Source organism: Rissa tridactyla, chromosome 1 (assembly GCF_028500815.1).
Source record: "Rissa tridactyla isolate bRisTri1 chromosome 1, bRisTri1.patW.cur.20221130, whole genome shotgun sequence".
Taxonomy (NCBI): Eukaryota; Metazoa; Chordata; class Aves; order Charadriiformes; family Laridae; genus Rissa; species Rissa tridactyla.
In genome coordinates this window covers 208,063,219-208,081,896 of record NC_071466.1, presented here as the reverse complement: position 1 = coordinate 208,081,896, position 18,678 = coordinate 208,063,219, and the positions used below count along the sequence as shown (strand labels likewise).

The 18,678-nt window shown below is 36.7% G+C and overlaps 1 protein-coding gene across 4 annotated transcripts in view; it reads left to right on the top strand.

The window, feature by feature from the left end:
* The window catches only part of CACNA2D1 (calcium voltage-gated channel auxiliary subunit alpha2delta 1), a 429,793-nt gene that overhangs the window by 295,944 nt on the left and 115,171 nt on the right, over positions 1–18,678 (top strand). For all 4 annotated transcript variants that reach the window (XR_008465561.1, XM_054196028.1, XM_054196020.1 and 1 more), the window contains exon 7: positions 3,953–4,084. Coding sequence is in view for 3 of the 4 variants with exons in the window: in XM_054196028.1 (XP_054052003.1) it covers positions 3,953–4,084 (132 nt within the window). In the remaining variant the exon portion in view is untranslated. The remainder of the gene's footprint in view (positions 1–3,952; positions 4,085–18,678) is intronic.

Here is an 18,678-nt window from a genome sequence, read left to right as displayed (position 1 = left end):
TTCTAGGACATACAGTATCTCAGTTGGTGTGGCTATAACACCTCTAAACATTTTATTTTTGTAAAACGTATTTTTTTAATAACAGAAAAATAAATGAAATTCTCAGTATATGCATGAAGTCAATATAAATCCTTGTCTCTCAAATTAGGGTCCTCTGACAGGTGCCATGGTCTCTACTCTGAGCTAGTGAAAGTTGCACTGCATTGATTTTTCTGTGCAAATTGAAAATCATGATATTTTAGTAGGAACCTTTCGAAGAATAGTTTTGTTGCTGTTTATGAGTGGTTTTGCTTGCTTTTCTTTGCTTGGCAAGTTTCAAATCCATTGCCATAGGCTTTAAATCAGAGTCTAGAGGTATTGGTTTGAAATTGCCTATTACCAGAGGTATTGCATTAAAAGAAAAAAAAACCAAACAAAAAACTGGGGACTTGATTTACAACTTGCCTTTTGAAGTCCAGGGTGTATTCTTAACCAGAAATAAAAGAGTAATATAAGTCATGGAAAAACACTTAGAGAAACAAATTATTAAAGCTAAAATTCCCAGCACCTTTTTCCTTATTTACTGACTACTAGATCAGTTAACACAAATGTGGGTGCGTTCGATACCAAGTAAATTTGCATGTGGCATAAAAACAAACAAACAAAGAAAAAACCCTGAATGAAAGGAGCAAATATGAATTTCAAATAGCAAACTGCTCCAGAAGTAATTGTTTTAATGATTGCACAATCAGCTGTTTACATATCAGTCCCACCAAATAGACTCAGTGTGTCTGTTCCAAGCACAAATTGTTGTTGTCATAATGGGAAAGTGAATTAAGAGGAAGGTGATAATATGTTGAAGTTACATGTGTGTTGTCAAAATTTATTCCTGAAACGAGACTCGGGCACTTAACTATGAATTTCTGGAGTGCAGGAAGGTATGTTTTTTGGTATTTGAGAACAGATATGTTAGATACTATCAGTAGACCTTTCACAGATTTCTTTCTCTGTGCGGTGTTCTTGTTGCTCATCTTAAATTTAACATTAATTTTTTTTTTTTTTTAATTCCGACTTTATGTGTTGTGTTGTTGTTTTTTTTTTTTTTCCCTTGCTGCAAGTTCTTAGAGTTTTTTAAGTGTTGTGTTTGTCTCTGGGAGAAAGTTGTAGAGGAGGAGGAGAAGGAGGAAGGGGAAAGTGGTACATAAATAAGATCATAAAACTCTTGACTGACTATAAAGCATCACTTCTCCACGAATATTACAAATAAGATCTAGTAAGATATATTTCTTACTTTATAACCTAATCTCAATAAGTTTAATAAAATGCTGAAATTATTAGTTCCAATATATCTATTCAGTACTTCAGTACTCAGTTATTTTACTATTTGTAGATTGTCTCCTTAGTTTCTCCTTTTTTTGTATATGCATATATTTTAGATACATTTTTTATACATATGACTGTGTACGTGCCAAGCTGTGTGAAAACATATATGTCCATATATATATATGTGCCTCTGCTATATATTTTTGGGTGATGTTACATCTCTGCAACACTATTTGTAAATGTACAGTAATGTGTTTAATATAGCTTTATTGAATATAGTTTATTCATTAGTAAGCTTACTGTCTGAAGGAAATCCTCTCTTTAGAAATATTATATCACTCTCTATACGCAAAGAGGTTTTTTTCATGGGGCGCAGAGCCACCCATTTAGAAAAACATTTATGTTTTTTCCTGTTTAAATGTTTTGCTGGAGAGAGGTGTCAGTGGTCTGACCAAGGTGGTAAGGGCACTGGCAGATTTGGGGGTGGAGGCTGCAGCAATTTTAAGTCAGGTCACAAGGCCAAAGAAAATCATTGGTTTATATTGTTATGGGGCTTGGGAATTCATAGAGGACACTGAAAACTAAATGCTTTGTCAGCTGGCAGAGAGGTAAGAATTATTGTCTCCAATGTGCCTTAAGTCAGTGTCCCAAGCTCCAGTGCCCTACATGCCACTGGGAACAACCGGCTTCCCCTGGGCCAAGTACTCTGTACATCAGATGAGGAAACGGTAACACGAAAAACATAAAAATTCAAGCAGAAAAGGAAATTCTTGTCTAAGTAAATGGCAGAGCTTCTAATAGTTTCATGGATCCACTTCTGGAAGTAAGATCTGAAACCAAGTTAAGTTGAGAAAGTCTGTACTTCTTAATTACACAGCAGATCAAATGGGATCTGAAAGAGATAATTGAACAGTAGCCATTTTAAAATGATAATTAACTTCTCATGGTACCTCAGGGAATCATTCTTCTTTCTTAAGTAAATATATATATTTATAATTACCTACTTGACAAAGAGAGAAGTTTATAGTACCTGCTTACAGGGAATCTCAAGAGTTGGAAATTTAATTTAATATTTCTATAAAAAGCGATATCTTGAGAGAGTAATATTATCTTAAAACTACTTTGAAAAAAACAGATAAACCTTTCTGCAAAACACAGGGTGTAGCAATTTTCTGCTTAACCTTTAAAAACAAGCCTATAAAATTTAATGTTGCGATCTCATTTCTCTAGTACCTGTTAACAGCTTCACTTTGGAAACGGGCTGTCAAACGTTTACTTTCAACCTTTTCTTATTTTTATTGTTTCTTTTTTTCACAGTAGCAGATGTCTAGAATGTAGGCCTATGTACCAAATTTTGTACTTTGATGCCATTCCTGTGCCCTAAACATGAACTGTTTTTTATTTCAGCTTGACTTGCCCATTTGCAAGAGAACTTGAATTCTCTTTCCTGTGTGCATTACCATAGTGGAAGCAGGATCTGTATTACAGTGGTGGCTTTCATACGATTTATTTCAACATCTTTACCTATTTTCAATTTTTTTTTCCCCTCTAATTCCCTTTCCACTCTTGGCTTGCTGATCTAGGTGGTTTGGTTTTAGAAACATTACTTACAATGCCATTAGGCAACTCGAAAGAATTAGTGACCAAATCAACAAAAAGCCCTTGCTCTTTCTAATTAACTGAATTTCTGCTATTGCCTAACATTATTCATATTTTTTGTGGGAAATTGATGAGATAATTACAGCTGATTAAATGAGGTGAAAAGCATGATTTTTCATAAATTTTATCATAAGATATTCTGTATCACAATAAATTTTCATTGGCTACTCACTATAGTCAACTATTATTCTAGCAGTGTTCATCAATTTTAAAGTAAGTCTCCCGACACATCTTTTTCTTGAAAAAGGCGTAGAACATGTTAATGTATTATATATTTTCATGATTAAAATAAGCATTGGTACAGGACAACTTTGTAAATATAAGTTTCTGTATAATTGGCCACATAGTATTTAACTGAAATGTGAATTTCCTTGTATTTCAAGTTCATTGCCGACCCAACTCATAAACATTAATGTTCACATTACTGGTCTTTCTGTAACTGATCACATCTATGAGCTTTAGGTTCTTTTTAGCAGGTGATAATGAATACTATTGTGCATGTGGTGCCACCTTATTGTTACAATTCAGGTAACTCATCATTGTCATTTCCCATGTAATCCTTTTACAGCATCCGTTTGGAAAGGGACATCTTTGTTACCTTTATAAAAGACTCACCCACTTTTGCTGACATCAGCCTAGTTGTTCTTATTGCAGTGTGTTGTAATTAGTAGAAAGATCAAATTTATATGCTTGCATTTATTTCTCTATAACTGGGAAGTGCAGTTAGAGCGACATCTCAGAAATAAAGTATTTGTACAAGATATTGGCTATGCAAATAAACCAACGGTCATTGCATGCAAATAATGCAAGGGGAAGGAGAGAGCATGAGGAACTTAGATTTCCAAGGAAAAGGAGTGTTTCTTTAAATTTACTTTGTTGATTAGTTAAATGAAATGCTATTACTTTCTTCAATAGTTCAGTTTTCTTTTTGTAGTCGTTGTTCATGGTAGGATGTAACTTTGTAATACCAAATATGTTTTATCTTTGACAGCAACGATCGTGTTAAATGAACTCAACTGGACGGCAGCGTTGGATGATGTATTCAAGCGGAACAGAGAAGAAGACCCCACTTTATTATGGCAGGTTTTTGGTAGTGCAACTGGCCTCGCTAGGTATTACCCAGGTAACTGAATTCTCCTAAAGAACTGTCTTATGTCACGTATTGCCTTAAAATATTCTGAATCGGTTACTAGCCATAAAAGATAACCAAAGATGACTTTTTTACATGGACGAGGTTTCTGTATATCAGAAGTAACTCAAAGTCTGTGAAATTATTCTGGCATAAAGCTAGTATGAAGGGGAAGAAAGTGGAAGTGAAATATGTAACTAGTATTTTTTACAGGAAGAGGAACAGAAGATGATGTCCTTTGAAAAGCTGAACTGTTAAATTTTATGTTTGTATTGCTTTCTATGTGTTGTGTAAATTTGTGTGTGTGACAGTTGAATATTTGCCAGTGAGATTTTTGTACCTGTCTAGTTTTAAAAATAGTGACTCGCTGACTAGACAGATAATCTTGTGGTTAAAGTCAGTGAAAATACGACTGCACCATGCTATGTTTATGTCCTGCCTGCAGAATCCATGATCTCTGACAATGTCTTTGCTATTAGAGCTAAGGTCAATGAATACAACTTGATTATTTCAACCAGCATCTATTCCACCTATTGAAGATTCCTGTTACTGAATCACAGTAATTAATTTAAGTAGATGTATATTTTAATGAACTTAGGTGATCAGTAGCCTTAACTTGATTTTTTGATGTGTACTAGCTAATGGAAAGGCTTGTTTTATGGTAAGGCATACTGCCTGTGCTGCCGCTGTTGTTGTTAAGCGATGCTGTTATCAATGACAGAATAACATGTCCGGTACAGGAAAGACAATCGTGTGCGGTGTCTTGTCTCTGGTCTACAACTGGTTAAGGAAGACCTTTGAGATCTTTTGAGATCCTTTCTCTTCTGTTTATATAAGACCATCGGTGTTTCTGAGGGTGAGGAGGATTATTCTAAAGCTGTTACTGTAGCATTAGCACAATTGGTAGCACAGGCAGAGAAATTGCCTTAGGCTAGTTTACAGGAAGAAATATTCCATAGCACTTGAATCCTGTTTGTTTTGTCATGCTAGGGGCTGATGAAATGAATACAGTGAGATGTTGCAGAAAAAAAAAATATTGAAAATGCTAATTTCATATCTCTTTTATTTCCAAGTGTTCTGTTTCAATGCTTTTGGGATCTACTAGTACTGTGTTTGGGGTCACCATTTGTCACCGCTTACTGTATAGTGATGTTTCCAAGTGCTGAAAAAGAAGTGTTTCTTAAATACATCTCTGTGGCAATCTCTAGGAAATTAACTTTCAAGTGTAAGATTATCTTATATGCAGAAAAGTATATTCTCATACCTAGCTAGCTGGTCTACTCCAGTTGTTTACCAACGCAATGCAAGAGCCTCAGGATCTTTATGTATTCTTCCTTAAAGCACATCTATAAAATGGGAGAAGCTTCTTTTCCCTATTTTTCAGGTGGATCTGTTGCTTGTATATACTCCATCTAAACACAAATTTATATTTAATATAATACATCCTCACACTTCCTGTTTATTCCATAGCTAAATGCCTAACTCGTTATTAGGTGTTTACTCCTGTCAGAACTTGCCTTCAAAAATTCCTGTGTAATTCTCCAATTCTTAAATTTTATACACACATAGAGTAACCTGGAGCAGCCTGACAGTCCTTAAGTTGTATGTGTGTTGTCCTGTGCATCGTCTCCTTCCCACTTCCTTGCATTTATAGCTCAAATCAGTAGGCCCTTTGAGGTTTAGATTTTTAAAATAGATATTTGCAGAAGTTTTTCCATCTTCCTCCTTTTGTAAACATCTTGTCTCAGTTTGCAGAGACCTATCTGATACACACGAATGTTCTGAAAATTAAATAAAGTTTCATATACTGGAAAGGTTGATTTTCACATTTGATTTTTGAAAATTATATTGTAAATTGTAAAACGTTGCTTCATTATATTGGCCTTAGGTAAGCCTGCTTCAAAGAGATTAATTTCTCCATAGTGATGATATTTGTGAGAGTATTTGGAAGTATCAAAACCCAAAATTAAAATGCATAGATCAGTCTGCTCATTATTACCTGAAAAATACCCACTCGGTCTTTCCTCTCTTAAAAAGAATCAATCTTTAGTACCTCTAAGCTATAGAGGGTGTCTTCAGTCACAGGTTTCTTGACCTAATGTTTTTATCTGATAGTATCCCACTGCCTGGAGTAATGGGCTAGATGGTACATCACTGCTGTCCTAAGTAGGCTCTTGGGCTGTCCTTGTCACCATAGTAACCAGCAGCACAAAAGAATCTTTCTATGAGCTACCCCATGGGTGGAAAGAATGTGCGAAATATTAGATTTTTTTTTTTATTACACATATCCCCTCATTTCCTACATGTATTTTTGTTACTGTTGTACAGTCCTCTAGCATCACATGCATGATTTCAAATCATTTTCAGCTGTGTTTCGTCTGCCTCTTCAGTACAGTTGTGTTCCCTTGTCTCTATCAAGAGGCCACGACAGCTTCCTTCTGACTATGACCTAGGTTGAGACACATGGCATTTAAGCCCAGTTCCTTTCATCTGACCACCTTCTTTATACACTATAACAAATGGCATTAGGCTTAGATACAATAGGAATTAGATGCAGTAGAATAAGAGTAGGAAACACTATTTTACAAAAATAGCTAAGAGCATCAGGTAGAGGAACTAATGATACGAAAGTATTTGCTTCCTTTAGTTTTGTAAGGATGTAATTAGTACATCAAATGTTCCTTATGCAAAATGTCATTTTTACAGAGGAGAAAACTACATTCTATGTGGTGTTACCTTTGGTTTTGTTTTGAAGAAGAATAAAATATGAAATCCAGGCAAGCCAGATTTAGGAAGATACTTGTGTGCATGGATAGATCTGGATGTGCCAGAAAGCTGAGTATTAGAAATATGTAGATAAGCACATATATATTGATATTTGCAGAGATAGCAGAACCAGTGCTAGGCATAAAAGGGAACTGTATGGCAACTTCCTGTGTTTACTTTACTGTATGCCCCAATAGAAACATTAGAGACTGCGTTGAGGTCAGCTTCTCTCTTTATAGACTAATACATTACTTGCTTCATTTTGTTCATTAACTGTTTTTCCCTAGAATATACTCAGTTCAGCTCATTCTCAAAAATGAAGGCAGAAATGGCAGAGAAGAACCAAAGATGCAGGATACCTCCATGAGCTTCAAACCTTTTTTTCTACCTCTCTCAGTTAGAGTTTTCATCAGCTTGATTTAAAGAGTCAGTATGAGTCTCCTCATACTGAAGTTTTTCTTCTTTAAATTATTTAAGAAAGTGTGTCTTGCCTAAAATAATTTTAAAGATTAGTGATGGTACTTAGTATCAACATTTTCATTAGTTTCGATGGCAGCATATTTGTGAAGAGAAATGCTATGCTCTATTACTGTGCTGGCAACCATCCATTTGATATGAATATGCCAAGAGCGATTGAGAGATTTCTATCAGCCATTCTATGGGCTCTGAACAACTCAAAAGTCAGTAGACAGTAATTTAATAAAAGAGCTCAGAGGAATAAACAAATAAATTGAATGGAACTTTTAGGAAGGATGTAATGTATACTCATTCTTATATTTAAAGTTATATATCACCAATTAGTCTTTCTTTCAAGAGATGGTTTCAACATTGTAAGAATGCATTGTCCCTTTTACACACATTCGTGGAGTTGTGACAGAATCAAGACAGGAAACTCTGTCTCCAGGTGATGAAGGTACCTGATAAAATTCTAAATTTAAAAGGGAAGGGTACGAGAAGTGAAGGAAGGTGACCTGGGAGTAATATAGAGACACTGTCGAAACATGTTAAAACGTGGTTAGAAAAGCCAAAGCCCACTCGGAGCTGAATCTGGTGAGGGATATGAAGGACAACAAGAAGAGCTTAGAATCATAGGATCATAGAATTGCCTAGGTTGGAAGGGACCTTTCAGATCATCTAGTCCAGCCATCAACTTACCTCTGACAAAAACCATCACTACACCATATCTCTAAGCACTATGTCTACCCGGCTTTTAAACGCCTCCAGGGATGGTGCCTCAACCACTTCTCTGGGCAGCCTGTTCCAGTGCTTAATAACCCTTTCAATGTAAATTTTTTTCCTAATATCCAGTCTAAACCTCCCCTGATGCAACTTGAGGCCGTTTCCTCTTGTCCTATTGCCTGTTACTTGGGAGAAGAGACCGAACCCCACCTCGCTACACCCTCCTTTCAGGTAGTTGTAGAGAGCGATAAGGTCTCCCTTCAGCCTCCTTTTCTCCAGGATGAACAACCCCAGCTCCTTCAGCTGCTCCTCATGAGACTTGTGCTCCAGACCCCTCACCAGCTTCGCTGCCCTTCTCTGGGCCCGCTCCAGCACCTCAATGTCTTTTTCGTGGTGAGGGCCCCAAAATTGGACACAGTATTCGAGGTTAGGCCTCACCAGTGCCGAGTTCAGGGGGACAATCACTTCCCTAGTCCTACTCACCACACTATTCCCGATACAAGCCAGGATGCTGTTGGCCTTCTTGGCCACCTGGGCACACTGCTGGCTCATATTCAGCCAGCAGTCAACCAACACCCCCAGGTCCTTTTCTGGCAGGTAGCTCTCTGTTTTCCACAACTTCCAAAAGAAAATTTGAAAAAAAACTCCCTTAGAAATCTTAATACGGTCATTCAGAACAACAGAAACAACATCACGTGCAATTGTTTTCATAAAATGTCTAGTTGTGTTTGCAGTATCTGTCGGTGTAGAGAGTATCAAAGAGGACCGGCACTGCTGGGCCAGTGTGGAAGTGTACAGCAGATGGATTAGCCAGGGCAAAGGTACTCATCCACATGGAGAGAGCTTTTCTACTTAGTTCCAGTCTTACTCTGTTACTGTCAGTTCAGAAGTAACAGCGTACTCAGTGCTTGTTTTAGGAAGTGGGGTGTTATTTCTTTTTTATTTTTGTCTTCAACACAAATATTAATGTGTGGAAAGGACAAGGTTAAAAAAGTTGTAAGTATTGAGACCTTCTGGTGCACCCAGTGCTTGTGCTGGGGTCAGCTTCACATGTCAGCCTGACAAGTCTATAGTGACAAGGCAGCTCTGTGGTCAGGCCAGGAAGTCCCTGAGTCCAGGTCAGGATCAGCAAAGTCAAACATAGTACACAGACCTCCACAGAATGCAGCTTGGTCAAAGAGCAAGGGCTTGAGCTTAAATGAAGCTCCCAAGCCAAGAGGCAGAGACTCCCAAGAGATTTCTTGCAGGTTTTTGTCCCTCTCCTCTTCCCACATCAATCTAATCCCAGGTTACACATCTTCACCATGTAAACGTGAGCTTGACCACAGGCACCAGTCGCCTGGGAGGCTTCAGAGCCTGCTGGGGCATGTAGAGCCCTTCATTTTTAAGGAATAGACTGTTTTTATCTGAAGAAACAAGCATATTTGTGTGAGACTACAATTTATTCTGTAATCTCTTCTACTTTCCCTTTATAATTTCCCTCTTGCTCAAAGGGAGAATAATGTTTGCTGACACAAAGTAGCAACAGACATTTTCTTTCAGCTTAAAAACTAAATCGCATTTGTTGGCTTATTGACTGAGGATGAAAAGAAGACTCCGTATGTTTTCTGTCCGTGTTCATCCATCAATACAACCACTAAGTACAGGCCACGTAGTGGTTGGTTGCAAACGTTCTGAAAATTATTATAGTGGATGTAATGAAGTTAGGTTGCAAGTACTTTGGATTCTGCATAACGACAATTTTCTATTCAGGTTACAATTGTCCATTTCACCTGTCGTTAACACAGACATTAACACATAAAAAATGTGAAATGCTACAGTTTCAATATACAATATACAGTTGCCCAAACTTTGGATATTTTCTGAGCATTTAATTTAAATATTTTGTCATTTAATAATTCTTAACAATAGTTAAAATATGTTAAAATTGCTAAAACAAGTTAACAGACTGACTGGTGAAATTGTCAAGTCGTTGAAATCACACGGCTCAGACGTTTTAAATGAGTTTTTTCACAACCAACTGTAATTCCAAACTGTCTTCATGTCACAAGCATACCTTTACCAGAGGCCATTTTTGCTCACAGACTTTGCCTCGCAAGCAGTGCGTAGAGAATCCTTTGTGACCGATACGCAGGTAAACAAAGCATTCTCATGGAGCTATAGGGGAGGGATTTCCGTTGTGTAAGCTTTTGGTACAAAACTTAATTTCCGTAGCAAGAAGATACAATGTGATGGATGAGATCAGATTCATTAAAATTAAATTCAAGCTGCGTTGAAATCTGTGAATTAAAAAAGGCTGAGAAGCCTGACCAGAAAAGCCAGACCCATAAAGGCATGTAGTGAATATTGCGTGCTGTTAGACGTGATACTGGTTTGTGTATGGTCCTGTCTGACTCGCAGCCACAGCGACCTTGAGGCCACTCTCCTGCACTACTGTCCACTGCGTGCTCAGAGCTTACCTTGAGTCATCTCAGGAAAAAAAAAGGAATCTCAATTTACATGGTGACATTTTGGGGAATTAGTTAACAGCTTCTTTTCTTCTTTTTAACAGGAAATCACAATCAGCTTTTCCGAATATCTCCCACATATAACTTGTATGAGAAAACCCTTCCTGTTTCTTAGTGTTCAGTTTGCAAACAGAATTTCAGCTGAGTTCTCTGCAGAAAGCAAGATAGGACTGGGCATATAAATAATTTCTTTTCCTTCCTTTTTGTTTTTGTCTGAGGGCTCAGCTGTCTTGAATGCATGTTTTCAATTCTAGTTTCTTTACAAAATCCACAGGTTTATTATAGAAGTTTCCACCCTTTGTCCCGCAATGGAAGTGGTTTCCATTATTTATGTATAACACAAGAGTAAGACTCAGTTTTCACCACTACCACTGAAGAAAGCTGAAATGTATTTTGTGGGGTTTTTTTAAGCAAACCCTCCTGAAATTTGATATTATGGAATTCTGAAAGTCAGGTTTGTGGAAATAATAATCAAAATCAGAGGAGTTTCATTGGGAAAACTGTGAGACACCAAGTTTAAAATTTGGATACTCTGTGGGATGGCAAGAGAGCACAAATCATTACAAATGTTGAAACACCTTCTCAGTAGTACTTGTAGATGTACATCTTCCTGCCTAATTTTTGAGTTTAGACTTCTAATTCTAGAAACTAGTATTAGCTTTTAAGATGTCATTTTAAGATGACAACTTGCCTAATTCTAGGCCAGACATAGGGTTTCAATAGTTTTTCATTCAAATTAAAAACAGTAATCTGACAGCATTTTAGCAAGACCATTGGATTTACCAATTTTTCTTTAATCCAATTGAAACTTGCAAAGACATAAAATGACAAATATCACAGCATATTGTTTTAATATCCAAAACTTTCAGCTTTAAAAGACAAGGGACATATGGTCATCCTGAGAGAATAAGATACTCCAAAGAGACACTTGAAATAGATTAATATTCTGGAAGGATGTATCTCTTTCACCAGATATGGACTATTTAATACAGAATATCTGAGACATTTTTAAAAGGTAAGAATAAGTGACAACAATCGCAGAATCACAGAATGATTGGGGTTGGAAGGAAACTTTGGAAGTCACGTGCACCAACCCTCCTGCTCAAGCAGGACCACCTCAACCAACCACAATGGTTGTTTGTTTGTTGTTTGTTTGGGGTTTTTTTTTTGTGCTGTTGTTTGGTTTGTTTTTTTTATAATAATGTTTCCAAAAATATTTTTCTATGGTGGCAGGAGTTTGAAAAATTAAACTTTTTTCTTTTCTTTTTTTTTTTTTTTTTTAATCTTGAATGCATTCCTGCTGTGGGCTTGCACATGTAGAGCTTCATTGACTCCATGTAGACAGAAAGGTACTTTACTTTAATATAGATCATACTGCAGATTTAATTCATAATTAACCACAGAGAATTGGACAAATCTGTTACACAAAAATAAATTAATTTAATTAAAGTAGTTTAATATGGCTTGGCAGATATTAAGTTACTTACATTTTGTGAGGCATCTACCCAGCTAATTTTACTGCTAGGTCTTAGAAAGCAGCTAAAAGAACACTTTAAAATTTAATATTAATTTTTTGGCAGACTACTTGGAAGTGTAGGTACAAACCAACCAGTTCCTCTTTTAATATTGAAATCCTTCTTAATTATAGAGGTAATGAGGATTATAATTGTTAGTCAATGTTTCATTAAAATACTGCAATGGGAAGCATAGTATTTTCACTGTAGGAATTACTAATTAAACACATTTAAAAAACACTTTGTATTTATGTACTTTTTGCCAGATACCACCTCTCTTGGTTTTTTTTGGTAAGGCTAAGATTCTTAGTAAAGGATGCATTATGTTTGGGACTGCAGACAGCAGACCTTTATTTGCAGTTAAATATGATATAGGAGGCTTTCTGGTTACAGCGATAAATATGCTTAAGAAAGTTTGGCTACAAAGGATTACTCAAATGAAAACACACTCTTGATTTAGATGAATGTTTAGTAAAAAAACAGTTTGATCAGCAACACCGACTCTGCTCTCTCAGGGAAGTGTACTAAATAATATTTGCCAAATGTAAGACTAGAAAGGGTAGCACTAATATGGATAGCTTCAGATTCCAGTTAGCGGGGTTCATATAGCAATAACATTGGCATAATGATACATGGATAGTTTCAGCAGCTTTTATTGAGAAATGTACAACCTAGACTTGGTGTGACAGCATTTGGTCTGCAGGGTGCTGAAGGTGGGAATGTGCCACACTCGATCAAGATCCGAAAAGTTGAGGCAATTCATAACAAAAATAAAATTGAAAAAGAAATAGTGTCCTGACCCCAGCTGTTCCCAATCTTCCCACTTTCATCTGGAGATTTAACAAGAGCCTTTGGGAAATTAAATTTAAAACTTGCTTTCCCAATGCGGTATGTCTGGCAACATCTACTATCCCAAAATGCCGCATAGCTCTGTGACTTCTCTCTGTTGTGTTGTGTTGTATTGTGTTGTTTTGTTTTGTTTTGTTTTGTTTTCCATGGAGGAAAAAATAGCCTCCAGCCTGCAGCTCTGTGGCCCTTCTCTTATCACGTAAGCTAGACATATATATCTGTCATCTTTTTTTGACCTTATCCATGTGAAATAAGGGTGGGAGATGAAAGGAAATGGGTAGTGGAGGGTTTGGTTTTGGCTACGCCCAGGCTCATATAACTATGAGAAAGCCATTAAAAGTGCTACAATATCAACTTGTTAGGTGAACATTAGGAACTTCACACTCATGAAGAGAAATAGTATTTCCTAAGGAGACCAATTCTTTGCCGGACTTCCAGGTGTACTAGACATGAAGTAGCATTTTGAGATGTTAGCAGTCCTGTTATTTATGGAGATAAGACTCTATTTACTGAAGAAGGACTGAATTCAAGTTGCAAAGTATCTGTGAAGTTGAAGTCCTTCTTAGCTAAAAGAGTAGATACCAAACAAGATTGCAGTGTTGGAATTTAATTCCTACATAATCTGAATTCTTACTTTCAGCACATCTGAACATGTCTTAGTCACGCGTACAGGTGTTTCTTAAGCTCGTCTTCTCCCTCAGCTTTAAAGGTATATCTGTACTAATAAACAGAACAAATCAGAGTTTTATTAGCATCCCTCAGACAGCCCCACGGTGTGGCAGAAGGGACGACACGTGCCGGCAGCCTTTCCCGATGGACAACACGGGGCCCTGTTTTGTTTCTTCTATACTACAAGGTTCTCCAGTCCTGTTCTAGGAGGCTTTGTGTTCTCAAACGCCTCTAGATTATTTTATGCTGTACTGCAGGGCATATCTATACTGAATGGCATATAACATGCAACTTAATTTTCATCCCCAAAACATCTTCTGGTTTAAAAGTAATAAAACGTCTTCTGGTTTAAAATTAATAAAATTATCACCGTCCTCATTTTGCAGATAGAAGAAACAGGTATAGAGAGATAAAATGACTTCCTCAGTGATCCTCTGAAGGGCAGGGATTCAAGCCAGGAATATGTCTAACATGAAGTTTTTTTAAGATTCAGCATGCTATTATATTCATTAACTCATACTTAAATTCATAGCATTGTTTAAACATTAGCAGGTGTGTTAATCTCCTCAGGATCTTTGTAATATCAGTGCTGTAAAGTACAGCTATAAGAACTGTTTTATTCTTTCCCTTTTTTACAGTAGATTTGCCTTGTATTTAACCTTACTTTGTTTATCTATATAATAAATAAGTATAATATGAAGGGAACTTTAATTAATTAGAGAAAAGCCCCCTTACATTGCTTATGCCAGTATTTTACTAGGATATTCCTAAGGTGTAAATGAAGAAATTCACAGATGATTAAAAAAAAAAAAAAAAAGATAATGCTGCAGCACTGATTATCCAGAAAAGTAATTTTGTCCCTAAAGTCTTACAATTCTTAGATTAAACATATGGATAGAGAAGAGGTAGTATTCTCTCTTCCCCTTCACTTAAAAAAAAAAAATTTAAAAAAATCTTGAACCCATTTCCAGATGTCAGCGAGGCAGGTCTCACTCAGCTACTGGAGCATTCCCTGCTTAAACAAATTAATAATGAAAGGGCTTCAAAAATCAATTTCTAATAAAATAAAATGGTACCTCTCCAAACGAAGGACTTGCTGTGCACAGCTGCTCTTCTGTTAACTGTTAAGGGCAAGCAATTGTGTTGCGGCCATGTTATTGAACTCTCCAAAGAAAGTCATTACTGAAGCAGATACTAAGAGACCAGAAAGCCTAAAAAATCCATACAAAATGAATCAAAGGCCTTGAAAAACTGAGAACTACACCTTTTTTTTTTTTTTTTTGTAAAAGGTTTTATATTTTATAGCTGTCAGTTCCTTTTAGTAACTCAACTTTTAAAGGAGCCTTTAAAGTAACAAAACAAAACAAAACCCCAAACACCTTCCCAAGTAATGCAGCTTATAAGTGATCAATTAGTGCAATTAGTGTGTAAGTCGAATAGTTCTACTTTTTACATTGAAATAAGTCTTTTTGAGAATTGTTCAATTTTTTTTTGTTGACATCTGGGAGATAAGGACATGGGCCGACAAGATTTGGATCTAATTGTACTCATGATACGGAAAACCTTACAATATGTTTAATTGTGGCTCATTTTCCAAAACTGATGTGCTGAATGTTGTAGTTGTGCAGGCAGATCCACCCAGTTACAGGATAATGTGTTATTTCTAGTGAGTTAATGAGGTTGCAGCCAGGAGGCCACCATACCTGCGTGCCAAAGTTTATATCGTCTCTGTGTTTCTACGATACCAATTGAAATATCCAGAATTTGCTCTTATAGCAGAAAAAGAAAAACAATAACAAAAAAAGAACAACCCAAAACCATCTTGTTGCTTCTGCAGCTCTTCTCCCCAAGCCCTGACACTCCAGCCCCCTTTGCATGGCAGCTAGTCCAGGTGAAACCAATGTGAGCAACACATTCATTGAGGACGCAATTCAGTTTATACGTGCGGAAGCAGAAATATTTACCTCTAAACTAAGATAACACAGAGCCATATGAGGGATTAATTTTAAGTGCAGACTGCACTACGTGTTAAATGTCCAAATAGCTTTTGTTTCTTTTGGTATATTGGGACCAATAAAGCAATATATTTGTTTCCTTATGGACTGGTCCCATAAAAAGCTCATTGCTGAACTGATCTGGGATGAAACTGAGCTCAGTATTGCCCATAACCACTTGGGTAATACATTCTGAAAAAAAAACCTCCGTGAGATGATTATCCTCTCTTTTTTGATGGTGCTATAAAAGTTATAGAGGACATTGCACACAGCTGTCTATGTTAGACAGATTTTATCTGAAGATAATTTGAGCTCTTGGCAATTTAAAGTCCTTACCGGAGTAAAATAGCTAAGAAGTAGCTGCATTCAGTCCTGAATAGCTAAGAAGTGGCTGCATTCAGTCTCAGTTGTGGTAGAACAGAGTTGGTCAGGTACAATATCTGTCTTGGCGGGATAGTACTAATCAATTGTTAATCCAAGACATCATTATGATATAAATATCTTGAGTCCTAAGTATAGTGGTACAAAAAATTTTGTGATGATTAATGCTTTATATTGTTTTTAGCTATCATGTCTTGGCACTTTTCACCTTTTACTGAAGAATGCTTTTCCTCTTTTACTGAAAAATACTGAAAAATAACTAAGTAATTCTGCAAAGGTGGTGCTGCTACACCAAAATTCACATGACTTCTGCATGTGGGACATTTCCCAACTAGTGTGAGCTATCACATACCTGAATGCAGGTTTGTTCACGTACGTTCACTAAAATATGAGAGAAAATGTGAAATGAATCTAAGGGCCAAGTATAAGCTGCATGTTGCACCTCAAACTTGGCTCCAGACTTCATTTGATCTGGCACAGGGAACTGAGTAGCCTGTATTTATGGATGTTTTGAATATCCACATGAATGTTTTCTTGAGGGACATCGAGATAAAAATCAACTTTAACAAATACTTGTTTGCCTAACCCAGTAAATGTTAACCCTCTGAGATGGGAAGGTAATGAAGTTTGAGTCAGAATAAGACGATGCTGTCTGGGATTTGATAATTGGCATTTGTTACCTGTTTTACTATCAGCTTTTAGCCTCTTTCCCCAGATGTGTTACAGGGATGTAAAGCTTTTAATAATTCATCCGTGCCTCTCTGTTCCATGCACACACGTACCTCACCAGTAGAGCGGGGCAGATGTAACTGAAGTCTCATTCAGCAGGACTTCCAGGAAGGCCTCCCCCATGACACTCACCTATGCCTCTGGAATCATCTCATGAATTAAAAATGGACAGGTGTAGACAAGTTCTCCTTTTCCTGAGGAATACTTTCATTTAACCTTTACTGTGTGATAGCCTCTCCACTGCATGAATTGGTTCTGCATGTAATCAACAAAACTGAGGATTTCCACTCTACATGTGCAGAAATAACAAAAGAGCATGCCCTACTCTTGCTTGAAACCTAGCCAGGCCTGTATCTCCATAATGCAAACAGCAGAAGTGGGAGGGATATCAAATCCAATGAATAATTTATGAAATATCAAATCTAACCATATGCCAGACAAGAAAATCATCAAAGGAGAACATGACTAAAGCCTAATGTATGCAACAGAGAAGTGTGTAGTGTTGACATAGTTTAAAGATATTAGTATGCAACAATGAAACACGGTGAGGCTGACTTCTTCAAGATGTTGGGTGATCTAGGTTCCAAGGCATCTGATTTAAATGCATGTTTTAAACGATAAGTTATATAAATAAAACTCAATCTCAAAATCCTTGATCTTCAATTTTAGTTTTTTAAGAAAACACGTGATCATCTTTTTGTGTATTTCATTTCATCTTAGCCCATATACCGGCTTTGTCAGTAAGGCGTAAGCCAGTTTCCTCAAACGGCTTTATAGTGTGTTCTGTATATGGATCAAGGCAATGCATGTCTTTTTCAGTGGTCTCCATCCCTCCTAATTATTTCCTGCATAATTATAAACACATAATTACTTATTTTTGCATAGAAAGCATTTATCATCTTTTAAAAAATGATTTTTTAAAAGTTGGAATCAGGGTAAATTAAAATTAGATCATTGGAGGTCAGAAGTCCTAAGGGAATTTCAGTTTCCTAGTAACAGCAATTTCAATAAGGTCCTTAAATACTCAGAACATTACCAAAACCAGTGAATAGATTTGAGACCGTGCAAAGCCATCTAAAATTAAAAGTGTTAATCCAGTGAGAGTTTAGGATGAATGAGTAATTTAGTCATGTTAATTCTTGAGGTTGGAGAGGGAATTCAGCGCTTCCTTGGTGTGAATGAAATTTTTGATACTAAGGTTGGAGTCTTTATTTATGTTTAGCCATGCAGAGACTTACTAGTAGGGTATGTAAACTGCTGGAGAAAACATCATAAAGATCAATAGAAGTAGTTTTCTGAGTAAACGTTATATTTCTTAATTAGTGTTTGTATGATCCAGCACCTATTAATATCTAAAGAATAATTTTGCAGTCACAGCACATATCCGGAAAAATTTCCTCACGTGGAAACTTAAGCATGTAGGTGCTTGTTATGCTTGTCTCAAGAGAAAGGAATATATTAATTAGGAAAAAGAAACTTACTGACTTGTGGCACACAAAATACTGGTTTAACAGCATGGTGAGAAATAATTTTTAAAGACCTCCAGATCTCTCTGAAGCTGCTGACAGTCTTTCCAGGCCCATGCATGCTGAAAGGGCCAAGCTAGTGCAAGGAAAGTAGAATTTCATTGTTCCATTCACTACTCAGTCTGTCTCCCAAAATGAAAAACTGTAAGTGTTCCCATTCACAGTAATCTCCAAAAGGATCAGATAGGCTGTAAGTAATGTGCTGAGTGGTTTATTCACAGTGTCTTTTGTGGGCTAAAGGTATAACTGGACCATTGTAATAGTTCATATTCTAGTTCTGGTGAACGTCTTCCTTTCCGTTGGGCTTTTTAACTTACTAATGTAGATGTAGCCGGAAAAGGACAGTTTGAACTTTGTTGTGATCCAGGAAATTACTGAAAAACTGTAGTAGAACTGAATGCAAGGTTTAGTTGCTTAATGGAAGGACCTCCTTTGAAGAGTGATTTAGAAAGATTTGTTCTTTATTTTATGCTG